Source organism: Theropithecus gelada, chromosome 16 (assembly GCF_003255815.1).
Source record: "Theropithecus gelada isolate Dixy chromosome 16, Tgel_1.0, whole genome shotgun sequence".
NCBI classification, from domain to species: domain Eukaryota; kingdom Metazoa; phylum Chordata; class Mammalia; order Primates; family Cercopithecidae; genus Theropithecus; species Theropithecus gelada.
The window spans coordinates 26,440,843-26,460,041 of record NC_037684.1 but is presented as its reverse complement, the minus strand read 5'-3'; the positions used below and the strand labels follow the sequence as shown (position 1 = coordinate 26,460,041).

Sequence of the window (19,199 nt, the reverse complement as noted above, 5' to 3'; positions counted from 1 at the left end):
TCAGATGACTTCTGGAGACCCTCTGGGGTGGGAAAGAGACCCCTTTCTCAGAGAACATGGAAGGAAGGAGGGGGTAGCCGGTGGTAACTTTGTCCTGCTAGTTTGGGATTCCGGGTATGTGTATTTGCCTTAATTCCATGCTAGGCCCCTGTCCGTTGAGGGACACCATGGGGCCTGGGAGGTGAGCTGGTGCTGAAGCCGGGCAAAGCCTGGCCTTGACAGGGGTCCCGGGCTTTGCAGAAGGCCGAGTCTGAGGAGTTGGAGGTGCAGAAGCCCCAGGTGAAGCTGCGCCGGGCCGTGTCGGAGGTGGCCCGCCCGGCCTCCACACCACCCATCATGGCCTCGGCCATCAAGGACGAGGATGACGAGGATCGCATCATTGCAGAGCTAGAGGTAGGTCAGGGCACACCTGGCCCCCAAGGTCTCAGCCAGGCCCCCTTCCCTGCCAGGCTGCCCCCAGGCCAGGTGACAGGATGAGACAGAAGATGGGCTCTCGGGCTCCCTGTGGAGCGCTGGCTGTTCAGACCTCAGGCTTTTGCCTCCATTTCTTCTCCACTGTGAAATGAGGGGTGGGGTCTAAAGTCTTCTCTCCTTACAGATTTGAGTTTTTTAATTGTAGTCTCTGAGTTCCCCCAAGTATCCCCAGACCTCCTGCACTCTGAAAATCCCATATCCTAAGATTCGGAGATCACCAAGTTTGGAGACCCCCATCCCCGAGTGTTCCGAGATCAGCTCATGCTTGAGATCCCATACTTGAGTATTCTGAGGACAGAACTCTGAGACTCTCATGCCCCATGCCTCGACTCTCCCAGCGGTGTCAGTCACCACACTTAAGCGTTCTCAGCCACCCCCAGCCCCAGTGCGGGGCCTCTGGAGGTGACCAGATGAGGGCAGAGAGGGCTGGCGGCCATGGCAAGGGACCATGGGGTGAGGCTGGGGGCCGACGCCATCCCAGGCCACACTCCTCAAGGATGCCGAGGCCACAGGCCAGCACCCCCGTCCTCCCTGGTATCCCCTCCTCCAAACCTGCCCCCACCTTCTGCTCCCCAGGTGTTTGAGAGAACCTCAGTGTCTTCCCTCCCCCCCACGCCCCGCCGCCAGCTGATCCCCACCTTGCTGTCCCCCCAGGACCTGGGGCCCCCCCGGGGGCTCAGCCCCAGGCCCTACACGGAAGGTAACGGGGCTGCTCCTACTTCTCCCAGCTCTCTCTCTGCCTGTGCCCCCACAGCTTCCTCTCCTCACCTCCCACGCTAACCCGCTAAAACGCCAGTCACCGTCCCGAGTCCCGCCACCGCCACAGCCACTGCCACAGCGTTACACGTGGACTCACCCCTCCCCCACTCCAAGGACAGGCGCATAACCCTTCCTCCCTGCTGCCTGCTGGGGGGCTCCCCGAGACTCCAGCAGCCTGGGTGTCTGGTGGCCCCTTGAGAAAATGGTCTGCATTTTCTCACGGGCTTGCTGATGGAAGCCTGAGTATTTTGTTCTGGTTCGCAGTCTGAGCTTAGGTCTGGCCTGAAGGCTGAGTGTGGTCTTGGACCAAGATTGGAGTTTGGATCTTGCTCACAGGATGACTTTGGGTCCAACTCAAAATCTGACCTTGTCCTGAGCCCTTGCCTAGCCCCCACCTCCATCTTCGCTGCTCTGCTGCCTGTGCCAGGGAGGGCTCTGTTTTTCCCACTGGAATCTATGCCTTGCGCTGGGGGCCAGGACACCACAGGGGTAGGCTCTTCTACAGCCTCACCAGCCCATGGCCCACGTTGCTCACTTGGACAGAGAGCCTGGGATGGAAGAAAGCCATGCCATTCCTTGGCTGCTGGTTCTTTTGGCATTGGGAAGTTCTTCCTTCTCTCTAACTTCAGTCCTTGCTGCTGTCCTGCTGCACTTATTTCCTCTTTATTCTTTCCTGGGAATTTGGGGGTGAACCTGCTGTCTGCACCCCACCCCTGGGGGCTGTATTTGGGGAGGAGAGGAGGGGGAAGGTCTGGGAATCTCTCTCTCTGCCAGGTCAGGTTAAGGCAGGGGGGGCCTCCGCTCTGGGGAAGGAGAGCCTCCCATGTGCGCACATTCCCTGTCTGGGGCTCCCTGCCGCACAGCGGGCTCAGTGCTGATGGCCACCTGATTTCTGGCCTGGCTGGAGGCCTGGTGGTGCTTTGGTTTCCTGGTAGGGGAGGAGCAGAGGGACATCAGATAGTGGGCAGTGCCTTCTGCTGGGCAGGGGATGGGCACAGAGCAGTGTGAGGAACCTCTAGGACGAGCTCTATGGAAGGGGCACCTCCTGGACTGGCCATGCCCTTGGCACTTTGGCCCCTCCCATCCAAGCCCTGCCCCTTTCTGGCTCTGGGAGCCCATCCTCAGGGGCCCAGTGGACAAGGCCTTTTGCCCCTGGCTGACCCTCTGCATCCTGCGGCAGCATCGGGCTGTGGAGCCGGGCGAGCATGAGGTCGCCCTCTCTGCCTCCCCAGTCAGCACCCCCCGCTTCCAGGTAAGCAGGTGGCAAGGCTGGGTGGGTTCCTTTGGGAGGGGGTGGTTGGGGGTCCCTGCTGCCCCCTCCCGTCTCCCCACGGCTCCCTTTAGTGGAAGGAGCACTGGCCTTGGAGTCAGACTATCTGGGTTCAAATCCAGGCTCTGCCACTAACTAGCTGTGGGTGGCCTTGGGTGAAGCATGTAACCTCCCTCGCCCTGGTGAGAGCAGCAGTCACTTCACGGGTTAAGGTAGGCACTGAAGGTGAGGAAGGATGTGACGGCACCTGGCACAAGCCTGGTGCTCAGAGTTAGACCAGGATTCACTCATGTCGGGGAGTGGTACTTGGGGCTTCCCTCTGTGCCCTCACCGAGGCCAGGGCCAGGGATGCTGGCACCGGAGCAGGTACCAAGGGAGCTTTGCCCGAGTGTGTGTGCAGCAGAGGATTTGGCAGGGGGCAAGCCCCACCCCTTCCAGCTGTGAAGCTCTTGGGGAGAGCACACAAAGCTAGGGTTGGCCAGAAGTCTCTGGTTTGAGATGCCAGAGGCTGACATGTGGTCTCTGCCCACACGGGGCCGAAGGTTTCCATCATTCCATTCATTTCAACAAATAACTAATATTTATGAAGCACTCACAACATGCCCCGCGAGCTCGCTTCATCCTCCACCGGCCCCACCTTGTTGTGGAGTCATTGCACAGATGGGCACACTCATGGGAGCAACCCTGAGACCGGCTCCCGGAGGCTCACGTGGGTGGTGTGAAATAAACGTGTGCCTGCCCTGGCCAAACTGGCACCTTTACTGGAAAGTAGGAGGCCGTGGGGTATGATGAGAAAGACCTGAATTCTGGTCCCAATTTTGCCTCCAATTTACTGGGTAGCCTCTGTCAGGACCCTCCCTGCCTCAGTTTCCCCATCTGTAAAAGAAAGCGGCTAGGCTCACCTAAGTGTAACCCCCATTTTAGCTTGGGGTTTGGTTGTAGGAATCATACTCTTCCTCATCTTCCTTCTCCCCGCAGGCTGCCCCAGGTCCCAGGGCTTTCTGCGTCCCAAGGATCATCTTGACAGAGTGTGCCCCCAGCCCTCCTAGCCCGCCAGAGGCCAGACTTGAGGAACTGGGACCCAGGACAGCTCCCACCCCAAGACCACGGACCCTGGCTGACAGCGGGAGGGGCTGGGATGGCCCACAGGTCCCGCCAGGGGTAGTGGGAGAGACTCCTGGGCTGAGGAGCAGCTTCATGCCCTGGAAGGAGGGGGCAGCTCTGAAGAGACTGGGCAGAGGAGGCTGCAGCCTAGAGGATGGAGGAGCCAGGGTACCCTGTCCTCAGGGACCAGCCCAGGATGGGACTCCGGAGACCTCTACTGCTGACACCTACCCAGAGGAGATCCTCAAGGACTCTGGACACGATGCCCAAAGCTGCAGTAGGGAGCACCAGGGCCAGGCTACTGCCAACTCAGGCTGCGCCACGTGGGGCACCACTGCCCAGCGGATGGACAGCCTGGAGGAGACGCTCCGGGAGCTGGAAGCCACCCTGAGCAACATGGGCACAGGCCCTGCCGTGGGGTCCGCTGGCAGCCCCCCACCCCTACCCCCCCTCAGCCCCCAGGTGGCTGCCCCCTCTTCATCCTTCCCTGCTGCCTTCCTCCTCCATTTCCAGAGTTGGACGGAGTAGGGGGCAGCAGGAATGCCAGGCCAGCCCCCTCCTCCCACCAGCCTTCTCTCAGCTCTTATCACTCTCCTGGGAGCCTGGTGTCAGAGCAGGGTTTGCAGGCAGAGTCCGAGGGAGGCCGGGAAGCCGGCCTACCCAGGGGTCGGCCAATCCCCAGCCTTGGCAAGAACCAGGGCCTCTCCCCTTCTGCTCCGTATCTGTAAACCAACAAATAAAGTTCTCTCCCCACCTTCCCTCTCCACGCTCCCCTCCCCCTCCTGTCTCTGACTCTCTGTCTCTGTCATCTCTTTGCTTGCGCCTCTGGATCCCCAGTGCCCCGTGGGCAGGCCTGGTACTTGGGGAGGTTCATGGGAGCCAAGCTTGCCCATCCCTAGGGAGACCTCACCTCTATCCTCCCCTTAGGAGGAGAATGTGGGCCTGGGGCTGCCTCTCTGCTCTGTGTGCCATTATAGAGAGCCCCTCGCCGGCACCCAGGTCCAGATGGTGCCCCTTGCCGGGAGTGGGGTTGCTGCTGGGGACCCTCACTTTAGCAGAGGCTCCCCAAGGAGGACATCACCTGCCTCTGGGCTACTCAGGGAAGCCACTGAAGAGCTCTCCCTCAAGAGCTGTTGGGAACCTGACTGGGGCCCCATCCCTCTCCTGCAGGGAGACCATCAGTGGGGACTCAAGAGAGTAGACCTGGGTTCTGGACTGGGATGTGGAGCCAGAGAGGGGTCTCCAGGTCTCAAAAGGTCCCACTGGGGAGGTCCTAGCCCCGAAACCCCACCCAGTGCTAGGGTTCCTGTGTGATTCACCCCACGTGCACCCGGCAACTGCAACCCTGTTCCTCTTCTTGCAGAGTGGCGGAGGCAGCGTACCGCCCATGAAGGTGGTGACTCCGGGGGCCTCTCGGCTGAAGGCGGCCCAGGGCCAGGTGGGCAGCCCCGACAAAAGCAAACATGGCAAGCAGAGGGCCGAGTACATGCGGATCCAGGCCCAGCAGCAGGTGAGGGCAGGGACCGTGGGGGCCACCCAGGCCCGCTCTGCTGCATGCCGTGCCCCTGCCCAGCTGGGCATCTCCTGCCCCTGCTCCCGTGACCAGCTTTCCCAACCTCTGCCCAGACAGACTTCCCTGCCAGGACTGCCCCACCCACCCCCTGAGCCTTCTCCCTCCTCCTCCCGATCCCGGAGCTTTGGATCTGGGTTAGCACATGAGTTCTCAACCAGGCACCTCCCTTCTCAGGTGTTCCCTCACTCAGACAGAGAAGACTCGTCTCCAGCTGCCACCGCTGGCTCCTGGAGGAGGGGCGAGGGAGCGGGTTTGTGACTCCAGCAGCCCCAACGTCTGGGTCCCTGGCCTACCTGGGGTGCAGAAGGGGGATTTTGCGGCCCTCTGCTTCCTGCCATTCTGTTTCTCTCTCCGCTTTCCTCTCCCTCTTCCCAGGGCTCCACCTGCTATTCAGGGCCCCACTCTCACCTCAGCCTCCCTCTTAGCTCTTAGGCCACCCCTAACCAAGGGAGAAGCCAACTTTGCATCTGCTTTTCAGCCTTGTGTTTGGGTTTCAGTGGAGTCACCTCCTGTCTTTGCAAGGTGGGGTGGGGACAGGGTGAGGCACTTTGGCCCTCGGAAAGGGTAGGGCTGCAGCAGGAATTGCAGGGGTGCCGCAATCTCTTTCAGATCTAATGAGCAGGCGCAGGGGCTGTGTGGAGCGTGGACACACCTCACCCGTGGGTGTTTATTGCCCATGTGGCCTGGTCAGAGGCTGCAGGGTGGCTCCTGGACCTAGATATTGTGAGAGACCCTTAGTGCGCTCGTTTGATTCAGTGAATATTTACGAGCAGCTCCCGTATGACAGGCCCGTTCTGGGTGTGAGGGTGGGGGCTGTGATGTGTCCAGATACTCTCACTTAAAGAAGGTTCTAGACTCAGAGGCAAGATGTTAGAGAAGGTTCTAGACTCAGAGGCAAGAGGTTAGAGGTGGGTGAGTCCATCTCTTTTTCAGATGAGGGGACAGCTCAGAGAAGGAGAGGGGCCTCCCAAAGGTGCACAGCAAGGTGGCATCACAGCCAGGATTGGGACCAAGGGACCCAGGCCCTGGACACCCAAGGCCCTGCCTCCCTACTGGCTCCCAGGAGAATCTCTCAAAAAGCATCCCTCTGGCCCCTCGCAGCCTATCCACAGCTCCCCAACTGCCTCCTCATGGCTCCCAGACATTCTGTGAGCCTCACTTCCTGTTCTTTTTCCTGCCACTGCCAGGGATGAGTTCCCCTTGTCCTGTCCAGGCTGGACCCTCCTGGGTGCCCAGCAGAGCAGCTGACATTGACAGAGCTTTCACTGGGGCCAGGCACACGCATTATCTCATCTCACACTCACCACACTGAGGAAGGTCTTTTACCCCCCTATGGTAGATGGGGAAACTGAGGCTTAACCCAAGGCCACATGGCTGGCAAGTGGGGGGCAGGACACAAGTCCAGACTGCCTCTCTCCCCACCACAAAGTGCTTCAGCCTCTCCAGCAGGCCCCTCCCTTGGCTCTAATTATGCTCCACTGTTTCTCACCCTAGTTCCTCGCTCCCCAGAGCCCAGCTCCTCGGCTGTGGTGTCAGCCTCATGCCTTTATGGCCCAGCCTCCACCCCATCTCCGGGCTTGCCTGGGTCTCCAGTGGCGTCCAGATGGGCTCTTTCCACCCTGCTCCCCCACTGCTGTGCAGCATGTGGCCTTGTAGACCCCCCACACCTGCATAGGGCTGTGCAGACCCTCTGTTCCACAGAATCCTCTCTCCAGCCTCCAGGCTCCTTTCTGGGCAACTCTCTCTTTTTTGAGACGGAGTCTTGCTCTGTCACCCAGGCTGGAGTCCAATGGTGCGATCTCTGCTCACTGCAGCCTCCGCCTCCTGGGTTCAAGTGATTCTTGTGCCTCAGCCTCCCAAGCAGCTGGGACTACAGGCTACCTAACCACACTAGCTAATTTTTGTATTTTTAGTACAGACGGGGTTTCACCATGTTGGCCAGGCTGGTCTCAAACTCCTGAGCTCAGGTGATCCTCCCACCTCTGCCTCCCAAAGTGCTGGGATTATAGGCGTGAGCCATTGCACCCTGCCTGGGCGATTCTCCTTTGCCTGCCGCTTCCCTTTCCTGTGCCCCACTCCTCAGCCTCTTCTCACACCATGCCTTCCTCTCCTCAGGCACCAGGCACTGCTTAGTCCCTGCCCCCACCCGCATCTCCATTCTGAGCTCCAGTCACCCACACACGCTTCCCCGGGCGTCCCCAGGCTCCTCGCAAGTGTGCATCCAGACACAATGCTCCCCCGATCCTGCCACCCCAGCCTGTACTAGGCTGCCCCAGCTGCTGTCCCCCTCAGGAAGGGTCGCCCACACCCAGCCTTCCCAAGCCCCTTTGTGCCCCTGTCTCACTTCCAGTGCTCCAGTAGCCTTTCTTACAAACATGGCTTCTTTCTGGTAAAGTAATACATGTTTCCTGGTGGAAATTTTATTTTATTTTATTTTATTTATTTATTTTTTGAGACAGAGTCTCTCACTGTCACCCAGGCTGGAGTGCAATGGCGCGATCTCGGCTCACTGCAACCTCTGCTTCCTGGGTTCAAGCGATTCTCCTGTCTCAGTCTCCCGAGTAGCTGGGATTACAGGCACCCACCGCCATGCCCAGCTAAATTTTTGTATTTTTAGTAGAGATGGGGTTTCACTGTGTTGGCCAGGCTGGTCTCAAATTCCTGACCTCGTGATCCACCCGCCTCAGCCTCCCAAACTGCTGGGATTACAGGTGTGAGCCGCCGCGCCCGGCCTCCCTGTGGAAATTTTCAACAGTGAAGTATAGAGAACCAGGGGAAAACCATCGCTGTCTCATTACCAGCATGCATGGTCTTCTAAGAGCTCCTCGCGACTTCTGTCACCTGTAACTGATTTCCCAAGACCTGGGAGTGGGGAGGGAACTTTGTAAAATGCTGATTTGATTGTCTCTGTGTGTGTCTCTCACACATACACACACACACACACACCCCTTCCAGCTTAAAATCCCTGCCCCGGCCCCTGGTGGATGATAAAACCAAATCCTTCGTGTACGACCCAGGGCCCTTCACAGCAGCCTCAGCTCACCCTGCCCCTCCACCCCACACCCTCGGTGTGCTCCAGCCACGCGGGTCACTGGCGGGACATGCTTCACACCAGCTCAGCCTGTGGGCTTGGTCAAAGCCCTCTGTCCTCTCAGGCCCTTCTTTTGCCCGTACAATGGGACAGAAGTACCCAGCCTGGTCCTGAGCTCACATAATGCCAGGTACAGGTGAGAGCTTAGAAAACCACAGTGAGCTTTATGGCGGTGGGTGGGGGGAGGGAGAAGGGCAGCGCCCAAGGCCTTTCCCTCGTCCCGTGAGTCTAAGCTGTCTTTGACAATGTTGAGGTAGAGCAGACTAGAAGTGCCGGGATCAGGGACACAGAAATTGGGAGTAAGAAAGTTCTAAGATGGAGGTGCATTGCAGCAGTGCATGACCCCACAGAGTAGTCAGAGGAAGTGACTGAGGAGAAGCCTGTGAATGTTGTGCTTAGGATCCCAGGGAGGAACAGGAGCCAGGTTCCCAGGCATGCAAGGATCAAGGGCTTGGTGTAGACCTGAAGCTATGGACACCCCCTCTTCTATTAGGGCTAAGAAATCTGAACACCTGCTTATCTTCTCAGATGGCTCAAATGAAGAGGCTCTTTTTTTTTTTTTTTTTTTTTTTGAGATGGAGTCTCGCTCTGTTGCCCAGGCTGGAGTCCAGTGGCGTGATCTCGGCTCACAGCAACCCCCGTCTCCCGGGTTCGAGTGATTCTCCTGCTTCAGCCTCCTGAGTAGCTGGGATTACCAGTGTGTGTCACCACGCCCGGCTAATTTTTGTGTTTTTGGTAGAGGTGGAGTTTCACCATGTTGGCCAAGCTGGTCTCGAACTCCTGACCTCAAGGGGTCCACCTCCCAAAGTGCTGGAATTACAGGCGTGAGCCACCACGCCCAGCCCCAAATGAAGAGACTTTAATGAAAGGACCACAGCAGAGGATTCAGGGAGAAAAAAGGGATGCCAAGGTACCCATGGACATCTCAGAGCAGGAGGCTGTGACTCCCTGGGGGAAGGGCAGTGGGGCAGGTGTTTAGCGAGTCCCAGAGGGCGGGAGTAGCAGAGCTGTGCTGTGGAGGGCACAGCTGCTGCCTGTGACACAGCTCCCAGGAGGGAGAGAGAAGGGAAGGAACTCTACCCCCCAACACTTTGAGAGGCTAAGACAGGAGGATCACTTGAGGCCAGGAGTTTGAGACCAGCCTGGGCAACATACTGAGCCCCCCCATAATTGGTTCTGGGGCATGGAGAGGCAAGTGAAAGACAGATAGCATACCTGTTAGGTACCAAGTTTACAACTTTTATACCTTAAGGTAAATCTGTGTTGTCACAGCTGCATCCCCACAGCACCTAGAATAGTGCTTGGCATACGTAGGCACTCAGTAAATATTTGTTGAGTGAATGAGCAAATGAGTTTGCCACTGATCAGGCCCAATGCAGATGGAAACAGACAAAGCAAATCTGAAAGGTTAAAATGGCAATGGCTATAATGGTTACCATTTGTTGCATGTTTACTGAGAGTGTTGGGTGCTGGGTCTTACGCCCAGTTGGCATCATCTCCTGGTGTGCATCTGGTGCTGTGAGGTCTGTTATCCGTTTGCAGGTGAGGACGTGAGGGCCCAGAGAGATATGGAATTAAGGTCACACAGTTAAAAAGTGGCAGAGCTGGGACTTAAACCCAGGTCCACCTGCTACAAATTCTGTTGTCTTAGTACTGGATTCTGTTGCCCTGCCAGGGAGCATAACCTCATGGGTGTGAGCAAGCCTTGATGAGATCGCGCTTGTGACGAGAATTCTAGAAGGTGATACGTTAACAAAAAACAAAGGTTGAATAGAGCAATAAAGCAACGCTGGGCTTCACGTGTGTCAGTGAGAATGCTTTCAGCTGCAAGGAACAGGAACCCTGATTCAAAATGGCTTAAACAATAAAGAAAGGTACTCTGTAACCAAGAAGGCTGGAAGCAGGGAGACTCCAGGGTTGGTGAATTCAGCAGCTTGAGGATATCAGGACCCAAGTTTCTTTGCCTTTGGTCCCGTTGTCATTTTTATTATTTTATTATTATTATTATTATTATTTTATTTTATTTTATTTTTTTGAGACAGAGTCTTACTCTGTCACCCAGGCTGCAGTGCAATGATGCAACCTTGGCCCACTGCAACCTCTGCCTCCTGGATTCAAGCAATTCTCCTACCTCAGCCTCCTAAATAGCTGGGATTACAGGTGCCCACCACCATGCCTGGCTAATTTTTGTATTTTTAGTAGAGACAGGGTTTCACCATGTTGGTCAGGCTGTTCTCGAACTCCTGACCTTGTGATTTTCCCGCCTCAGCCTCCCAAAGTGCTGGGATTACAGGTGTGAGCCACCACACCTGGCCTATTTTATTATTATTATTATTATTATATATTTTTTCGAGACGGAGTCTCACTCTGTCATGCAGGCTGGAGTGCAGTAGCATGATTTCGGCTGACTGCAACCTCCGCCTCCTGGGTTCAAGCAGTTCTCCTGCCTCAGTCTCCCAAGTAGCTGGGATTACTGGTGCCTACCATTGCACCTGGCTAATTTTTGTTATTTTTAACAAAAGATGGGGTTTCACCATGTTGGCCAGGCTGATCTTGAACTTCCGACTTTGTGATCCATGCGCCTCAGCTTCCCAAAGTGCTGGGATTACAGGCGTGAACCACCGTGCCTGGCCTTATTTTATTATTATTCTTTTTGAGACAGTTACTCTGTCGCCCAGGCTGGAATGCAGTGACATAATCTCTGCTCACTGCAGCCTTGACCTCCCCAGGCTCAATCGATCCTCCCATCTCAGCCTTCCAAGTAGCTGGACGGCAGGTGGCACCACCACGCCTCACTAATTTTGTGTATTTTTGGTACAGATGGGGTTTCATCACATTGCTCAGGCTGGTCTCAAACTCCTGACTGCAGGTGGTCCACCCACCTAAGCTTCCCAAAGTGCTGGGATCATAGGCATGAGCCACCATGCCCAGCTTCACACAGCTGTTTTTATTTATTTATTTATTTATTTAAAAAATTTTTTTGAGATAGAGTCACCCAGGCTGTCGTCCAGGCTGGAGTGCAGTGGTGTGATCTCGACTCACTGCAACCTCCACCTCTGTGGTTCAAGCCATCCTCCTGCCTCAGCCTCCCAAGTAGCTGGGACTAAAGGCGTGTGCCACCATGCCTGGTTAATTTTCTTGTTTTTTGGTAGAGTTGGGGTTTCACTGTGTTGGCCAGGCTGGTCTCAAACTCCTGACGTCAAGTGATCTACCCGCCTAGGCCTCCCAAAGTGCTGAGATTATAGGCCTGAGCCTGGCCTCACACAGCTGTTTTTAGAAGCCAGAGAATCTTTCCCAGAAGCCCCCAACAGACCACACCTCTTATCTCACTGCCCATTCCTAAATCAGTCACTGGCAAGGAGAAAGGAATTTCTCCAGTTGCCATAGATTTTGTCATGATCCCCACACCCCCCACTTTGGGCTGGGGAAAGCCCAGCTTCTCCTAATCCATGCAGGGCTTAGCAAGGAAGGAGGGCGTGGGGGCTAGGGAGGGTGGCCCTGGGAATGGCCCTGGAGGTGGAGCCAGCAAGGTCTGTAGAGTCAAGAGGTTCCACACTTGTCTTGACATCTGGGCGTCTGAGTGTGAAGGGCCTGGGGAGCATGGACCCAGCGAGAGCAGGCGGCCGGCTCTGATCCCCAGGCAAGAGGGAGGTATGCAGGGTGCTGCCCTCTGGGACCAGCTCAGTGCTCCATGCCTCCCCCAGCTGAAAACTGGACATGTGTGAGGTTTCTGCCTTGCCACAAAGGTGACAAAGTTCTGCTTCTCTGGACATAATTGGAACCAGCAGGGGAGGATGACGGGTGAAAGGAAATGACAGGAATCTTCAGAGATAGCAGCTGTGTCACCTGAGAAGGGTTAGCGGCACAGGCTGGGGTCACCGGGCACAGCTGGATGTGCTCCCTCAACTTCAGGAGAGTGGATTGTGGACGGTGTGGCCAGAGTCTCCTGGGAGGGAAGATGGCCCGAGAGGATTTTAGAAAGCACATGCTTGCAGAAGTGGTCTCCATGAAGAAGCGGGACAGGGATGAGGCATCCCCGTAAACTGGTGAAGCTGGATGTCTAAAGGTCTTGCACTGGCTGTTGTGGGGAGAAGAGGGACCTCGACTAGGTGAGGGCACGTCACCTGCCTGAATATAGGAGCCAGGTGGTGGTGCTGGAAGACAAGTGTTCCAAAGACCAAAGCTTGAAATAGAACGAGGCTCTTGAAAAATGTTGAAGGGACAGGAGCAGAAAAAGCAGCTTTTACCTAAAAGATCAGTTCAGAGGGAAAAGGACAGCCGGGGAGAATCAGCACCTTGCCAGGGGACATAGTGAGGTGTGAAGCGATATCAGGGGAAACTAGACAGTGCTCCTCTCCCATCTAGCTTTGGGGGAAAGAACTTTAAATGGGAAAGGCTAGAGCAGAGGAGAGGCAGGACTGAGCCCAAGGTAAGTGACACAATGGTCAGAGAGCCTCTGGTTCCCTTTAGATGAATTTGTCTCCAGGCCCAGGTACTGGGGGCACAGAGAGGGCAGGGGCTATGCCTGACACATGCTGAGGACTGCGTGAGTCTGACGACCCTGTGGCTGGGCCCTCCCTGGACCCCCTAGAACTCCCTTGAGTAATGGATGAGCAGAGGAGAGGGGTTAGAAAACCCAAACAAGGCTGGGCGTGGTGGCTCATGCCTGTAGTCCCAACCCTTTGGGAGGCTGAGGTGGGCGGATCACCTAAGGTCGGGAGTTCGAAACCAGCCTGACCAACATGGAGAAACCTTATGTTACTAAAAATACAAAATTAGCCAGGCGTGGTGGCACATGCCTGTAATTTCAGCTACTCGGGAGGCTGAGGCAGGAGAATTACTTGAACCCGGGAGGCAGAAGTTGCTATGAGCCAAGATCGCGCCATTGCACTCTCACCTGGGCAACAAGAGCAAAAATCTGTCTCCCGGGTTCAAGTAATTCTCCTGCCTCAGCCTCCCGAGTAGCTGAAATTACAGGCATGTGCCACCACGCCTGGCTAATTTTGTATTTTTAGTAACATAAGGTTTCTCNAACGCACCACTGCACTCTAGCTTGGGCAACAAGAGAAAAAATCTGTCTCAAAAAAAAAAAAAAAAAAAAGCAAGGAAGAAAAGAAAAAGAAAGCTCAAATGGGGAACTTCCGCTTTAACTTAAATAAATAAATAAATAACAAAACAAAAACAAAAAAAAACCAAAAAAAAACAGGGCCTATTCTGTCACCCAGGCTGGAATGCAGTGGTGCAATCACGGCTCACTGCCACTTCCACCTCCTGGGCTCAGGCCATCCTCCCACCTCAGCCTCCACTGGCACACAACATCACACTCAGCTATTAAAATTTTATTTTTATTTTTAGTAGAGATGAGGTCTCGCCATGTTGCCCAGGCCGGTCTTGACTTCCTGGGCTCAAACAATCCTCCTGCCTCAGCCTCCTAAAGTGCTGGGATTACAGGTGTGAGCCACCACACCTGGCCCTGGTTTTGATTCTCATAAAAGGGAAATGTAGATGACAGACTACACTGTGGTGAGCAAAACCCAGGTGTATCGCAGAACCAACCATCTGTGCACCTGTAAAGGAGAAATGGTGATTGCAGCCAGCGTTGGTTCTTCACTGTGAGCCAGGCAGGCTGCTGGAGACAGGGCTTGCTTTAGACTCTAGCTTCTCCAGTTTCTCCGCTGCAAGGCATCTGAGAAAATCCCCTAGCAGCAGGGTGATAGTACAGGGAAGTGAACGACCCTGCCCAGACCTAACCTCAGGGTGGTCTCTGGTGACTCGCCACAGCACCCTGTCTTATCTTTTGGATCTTTTTATTTTTTTTTTTATTTTTTTATTTTTTATTTTTTTATTTTTTTTGAGACGGAGTCTCGCTCTGTCACCCAGGCTGGAGTGCAGTGGCCGGATCTCAGCTCACTGCAAGCTCCGCCTCCCGGGTTTACGCCATTCTCCTGCCTCAGCCTCCCGAGTAGCTGGGACTACAGGCGCCCGCCACCTCGCCCGGCTAAGTTTTTGTATTTTTAGTAGAGACGGGGTTTCACTGTGTTAGCCAGGATGGTCTCGATCTCCTGACCTCGTGATCCGCCCGTCTCGGCCTCCCAAAGTGCTGGGATTACAGGCTTGAGCCACCACGCCCGGCCCTGGATCTTTTTAAAATCTGGGTGATTCAGTTCTCACACTAGTAGCTAAGCAAGGCCAGGAGGGACAGTGATTACAATTACAGAGAGAAACCCGGGTCTGTGTAGCCTTAACCCAGTGGATCTCAAAGGTAAGTGTGCAGCAGAGGCCCCTGGGGCGCCTGCTTAAAATGCACATGCATGAGCCCACACAAGAGATGGATTCTGGAGGGGAGCCCAGGAATCTGCATTCATGGTGCATGCCACAAGGTGTCCCCTGGAAGTGATGAGGTAATGCGTGTAGCTCTCAAACTGCACTTTGGAGACCACAGCTCCAGAGGACAAGCCTCCAGGACCGGTGGAGACACCAAAGGTGGGACGAGGATGAGGGGTCAGTTCTGACCACTAGAACTGACCAGTGAGGGCAGGACGAGTCATGAGGAAGTAGCCTCCTGTTACCAACTGGGGCGACAAGCGCTTGCAGGGTGCGCAGTGGGGCTTCCTGCACTGAGCGGGAGCCTGGTGCGGTAGCACCTTCTTCCCAGATTTCCAGGTGGTGGTGGTGGAGGTGGGCGTGCTTGAAGTGTTTATTCTCCACCGGGAGGATAAGCCCCCTCCTCTGTTGCCACCAGGATGAGGCTGGAAGGGGCTCTGGCTGTATGACAGGCCAGTTGGGACTAGGAGCCTTTCCCACCCTGCCCCCGCTCCCCCGCAGGGCATGTGCCCCTGTCCCAGCTAACGTTTCACTTCTTCTTCCTCCCCTCCCCTACCCTTCCCCATCCCCACCTCCCCGTCTGCCCGTCCTGGGCTCGGCCTCTCCTGTGCTTCTCTGGTCACTCTCTGCTTCTCTCTCTGCTCTCAGTAACTGTGGGCCTGCCCTCCTGCTCTGACCACCTAGGCCCTTTGTCCAACCTCGTGCCCCCTCCCCACCTTTTCTGCCCCCGCCCCTCCCCATTCAAGGGACCTCTCTCTCCAGATGCCCCTCTGGCTTCTTCCTTTTGCAGTTAATTTCCTTGGATTTGTGGAGATTTTCCACTTTTAAAACTTCAGCTGGGGGCCAGCATGGAGGCGCTCCCTTCTGCTCTCTGACCCCTGACCCCTGTTTTTGTTCCAGGCCACTAAACCATCTAAAGAGATGAGCGGGTCGAATGAGACCTCGAGCCCAGTCTCAGAAAAGCCCTCGGCTTCCAGAACCTCTATCCCTGTATTGACTTCCTTTGGGGCAAGGAATTCTTCCATCTCCTTCTAGAAGCCCCTCACCCCGCTGCCCTGCCTGTCCCCCTCCCTTACTCCTGCCATTTCTCCCCTCTCTTCCCTTCATCTCCACCCCACCCTACTCTCCAGACCCCCTGAGGGGTGCGCCCTGCAGAGGAGGGTGTGGCCCTCAGCTCCCTCTACCCATCCTCTGTTGGTGTTTTTGGTTTTTTTTTTTAATGATTCACTTTTAATTATCTTTTTTTTAAACAGTAAAACTAAAAACCAAACACACCACCTTCCTTGATCTGTTCTCAGCTGGCCTCTCACTGGCCGCACCTGTCACATCTCTCCCTCTTCTCTTTCACCACTCTTTCCCCTCAGTCCATCCTGAAGCTCCTGCACCCCCTTCCCGCCTTCCCCTCACTTCCCAAGAATACTCCAAACAAACTCTGAGCCACGGAGACTTGGAGCAGTGGGAGACCCCTCTCCCGTTTCTCGGTACTTTCCTGGAGGAACGCGGGGACATTGGACCAACCCATATACCAGGCCGGAGAGCGGGGTGCAGGGAGACTGACCTTGGAGACGCCCCACTCCCTATCCAAGCTCGGACAAGACTGCGACCTCCTCTGTGGCTGCTCTGCCTCCTCCCACTCACACCCCACTGGGCCTGGAGTAGAGACGGACAGGCTGGAGACTAGGCCGGAGCTTGAGAGGCCTCAGGGTGGGTGTGAGGCCATGGAGTCTGCGTCCCTGGGGAGGCGCTGGCCTCCTGGGCCTCGCCGTCCTGTGGGGAGTGGAGGACAGAGGCCCTTTGGTCTGCTGGCTGTGGAGGGTGGGTTGCACGGACAGCTGGACATCGGGGACACTGCCTTGGGAGAGGGCGGCCCGGACGGGTATTTGGTACTTTTAGTTTCCTGATTTAGCACTTTAAATGGCATTCACTTATTTAATGGGGGTGGGGTGGGCAAGAATGAGGGGCCTAGAAAACCAGGTTTTGTGGCCTGCAGTTGGGGGAAGGGTCTGGTTTGAGGGAAATGGGAGGGTCGAGAGGGGCTTGATGGGGAGCAGTGAAGACACCTGGGACCCCGAGGTGGGGTGACTTGACCTTCAGTCATCCTCCTGGCAATTTGAGGGTTTTCTGGGAAAGGATAAGTAGTTTTTCAATGGGGCTCTGGTGACCCTGGTGAGATGTCTGAAGGTCCCTGAGGCCTGACCGTCCAGCCAGCGCCCCTGGCCTGTGGATGCCCTGCCTGCCCTGCAGAGGCAGTTGGCAGTGCCACCTTGCTTTTGGCCGGGTCCTGGGGAGGCAGAGAGAGGCCAGTTTTGGTTCTCACTCCTGGCCGCCCAGAGGGCACAGTGAGGAGCCAGTAGCGAGAGGATGGGAGAAGAGGAGGAGGAGGAGTGGGGTCCCCGGCAGCAGGCGTCCCACTGGGAGCACAAAGTGAAGCAAGCACAGGGGAGGGGGACTCGAATCAGTCCCCCAAGCAAGCACAGAAAGGAGGAGCTGCGCAAGAGGCAGAGCCCTCCAACCCCTGGGGCCTGGCTGGGGAAAGGCTGCACTTGGGGAGAGCCAGGAGCTGTTGAAGGTTTGGGGGGAGGGGAAACTGGGGTTGTGTTTCTTCATTTCTTTTTTCGTTTTTGCCTTTGTTGGTTCATCCTTGTTTTCTAGCTTTGGATCATTTTTGTAACAAGGCGAGCAAGCCTTTTTGAAAAATAACAAAAGAGGAAAAAAAAAATCCCTCCTGAAAAAAAAAAAAAAAACCCTGGAAAATAGAAAAAAAAAAAAGGACCTCATAAATGATGCAATTACTTTTAATTGCAGGCAACTCTTTACATTTAAGTGAAGTGTCTTAACATTTTATATTGTTTTAAAAATATATTTACATATTATATATATAATATACGTAATATAAATATATATAAATATTTAAAAAAGAAAAAAAAAAAGAAAACCACGGCACTCTCTCCCTGGCCACTGTTTTGGCGGGGGAGGGGGCTGGGGGCGGGCGCGTTGGCCTGGCTTCTGTGGTCCCAGTGAAACGGTCTGGTTTGATTTGGCTGTACAGAGACCCCCTGACTTGGGAGGGGAGGGGGGAGTGGTGCCCCCTCCTCCCTCCACTCCATTACTCTCTGCTTGCTACTTCGCTTGCCCCCAGCTCCCACCCTCAGCCCTGTGACTGGAATGTGTGCCCCACCGTCATTGTCCTGAGTTGAATGTCCCTTTGTGGGGGAGGTGGGGGGGACAGTGTCCATCCACGAAGGGGCAGAAGGAGGGAGCCATGTGCCCCGCCCCACCCGCTCGGGTGAAGTCCAGTGGAATTTGCATCTTTCTTTCCCTTTGGTTCCTGCACATTTATGGGCTGGGAGGCATCCGTGTGGAATCGCGTGCAGCCTGTGTGTGTGCTGGCGTGAGCCCATGCACCCTGTGTGCAGACGCATGGGGCCTGCACCCACAGGAATGGCCGAGCACGTGTGTGGCGGAAGGCGTGGGCACATAGGTGCATGTAACCTGTTTGGGCATTGGCACGTGCCTACCTGCATGTTAGCGTGAGAGGAGCTTTGTGTGTGTGAACATGTGTAATGTGTGTGCAGACATGCCTAGCGCCAGAGACTTGTGTGTGGGCCACGTACATGTGGACAGAGACACGTACATGGAGGTGCATGTGATCTGTGTCTGCGAGTGTGTGTGTGCACGTGTGTGTGCTGGTGCAGACCCAGGTGTGTGGGTGTGCCTCTGTGTGCGTGTGTTCATCATCCCTGCACCACTGGCTCCGGCTCCCTTCCCAAGCCACCGTCCCCGCTGGCCCTCTCACAGCCTGCAGCACGTCAGTGCCCCCAGCTGCATGCGCCTCGCTGCTCTGTCCATCAGTGTGTGCTTGACCAAGAGAAAACTAAGATGTCTCAGGGGACCCCTGTACCTGGTCCTCTCAGCCCCTGCCCACTGTGCTGTGTTACTCGCATGGGGGGTTTCTCTCCTGCCCCTTCCACAATATGCTGTTTCCCCAGGAGCCTCAGGCCTGAGGCTCTGAGTGGGGTCCCCAGGGGGTCCCCTGGGGTGAGCCCCAGCTCCACACCCTGCCCCGTCCACCCTGTAGGGCCCATGTTGGTGTAGCAGTGATGGCTTCTGTGGATATTCTGTGACCTCTGTCGGTGTAACTTGACAATTTCTAAATGGAAAAGGGTTGCTGTGTTTTCTCTGTCTCTCTTTTTTAATGTCCTTTTTTCTTCTTCCCACCTCCCTGCTCTCTTTCCTTTTCAGTTTTTCTAGCCAAGTGTTTGGGGCTTTAATAAAACTTGTTTCTTTTTCCTCTCCTGGATCTCCTTCCTATAGGCTGATGTCTCATTATTTCTCTGCTTCACCCTGGAGGATCTGGAAGGTGCTGAGATGGGTGGGGTGGCAGGTGGGGAATCCCTGGCAGCCATTGGTCTTCAGCTGGCAGAGCATGAGGGGGAGGACAGAACAGGGCCCCTGGGATTAGCCAGGTGGGGTGGTGTACACACCTGTAATCCCAGCTACTCGGGTGGCTGAGGCATGAGAATCTCTTGAACCCAGGAGGTGGAGGTTGCAGTGAGCCAAGATTGCACCACTGCACTCCAACCTGGGTGAGAGAGCAAGACCCT

At 55.6% G+C, this 19,199-nt stretch overlaps 2 protein-coding genes across 4 annotated transcripts in view; both read left to right on the top strand.

The window, feature by feature from the left end:
* The window catches only part of SRCIN1 (SRC kinase signaling inhibitor 1), a 77,098-nt gene extending 58,195 nt beyond the window's left edge, over positions 1 to 18,903 (top strand). The window contains exons 16-19 of one of the 3 annotated variants that reach the window (XM_025361817.1): positions 241 to 393; positions 1,051 to 1,174; positions 4,971 to 5,117; positions 5,790 to 7,587. In XM_025361817.1, coding sequence (XP_025217602.1) covers positions 241 to 393; positions 1,051 to 1,174; positions 4,971 to 5,117; positions 5,790 to 6,022 — 657 coding nt within the window. In that variant the 3' untranslated portion in view covers positions 6,023 to 7,587. Of the gene's footprint in view, positions 1 to 240; positions 394 to 1,050; positions 1,175 to 4,970; positions 5,118 to 5,789; positions 7,588 to 15,495 lie in introns of those variants that run through there. The other 2 variants (XM_025361816.1, XM_025361814.1) reach the window with 2 other exon arrangements.
* Positions 2,222 to 4,366, top strand: LOC112609273. The gene is made up of 2 exons (XM_025361818.1): positions 2,222 to 2,485; positions 3,482 to 4,366. The coding sequence occupies exons 1-2, from the start codon at positions 2,222 to 2,224 to the stop codon at positions 4,133 to 4,135; spliced, it is 918 nt and encodes a 305-aa protein (XP_025217603.1). The 3' UTR covers positions 4,136 to 4,366.
* Positions 18,904 to 19,199: the final 296 nt, after the last annotated feature.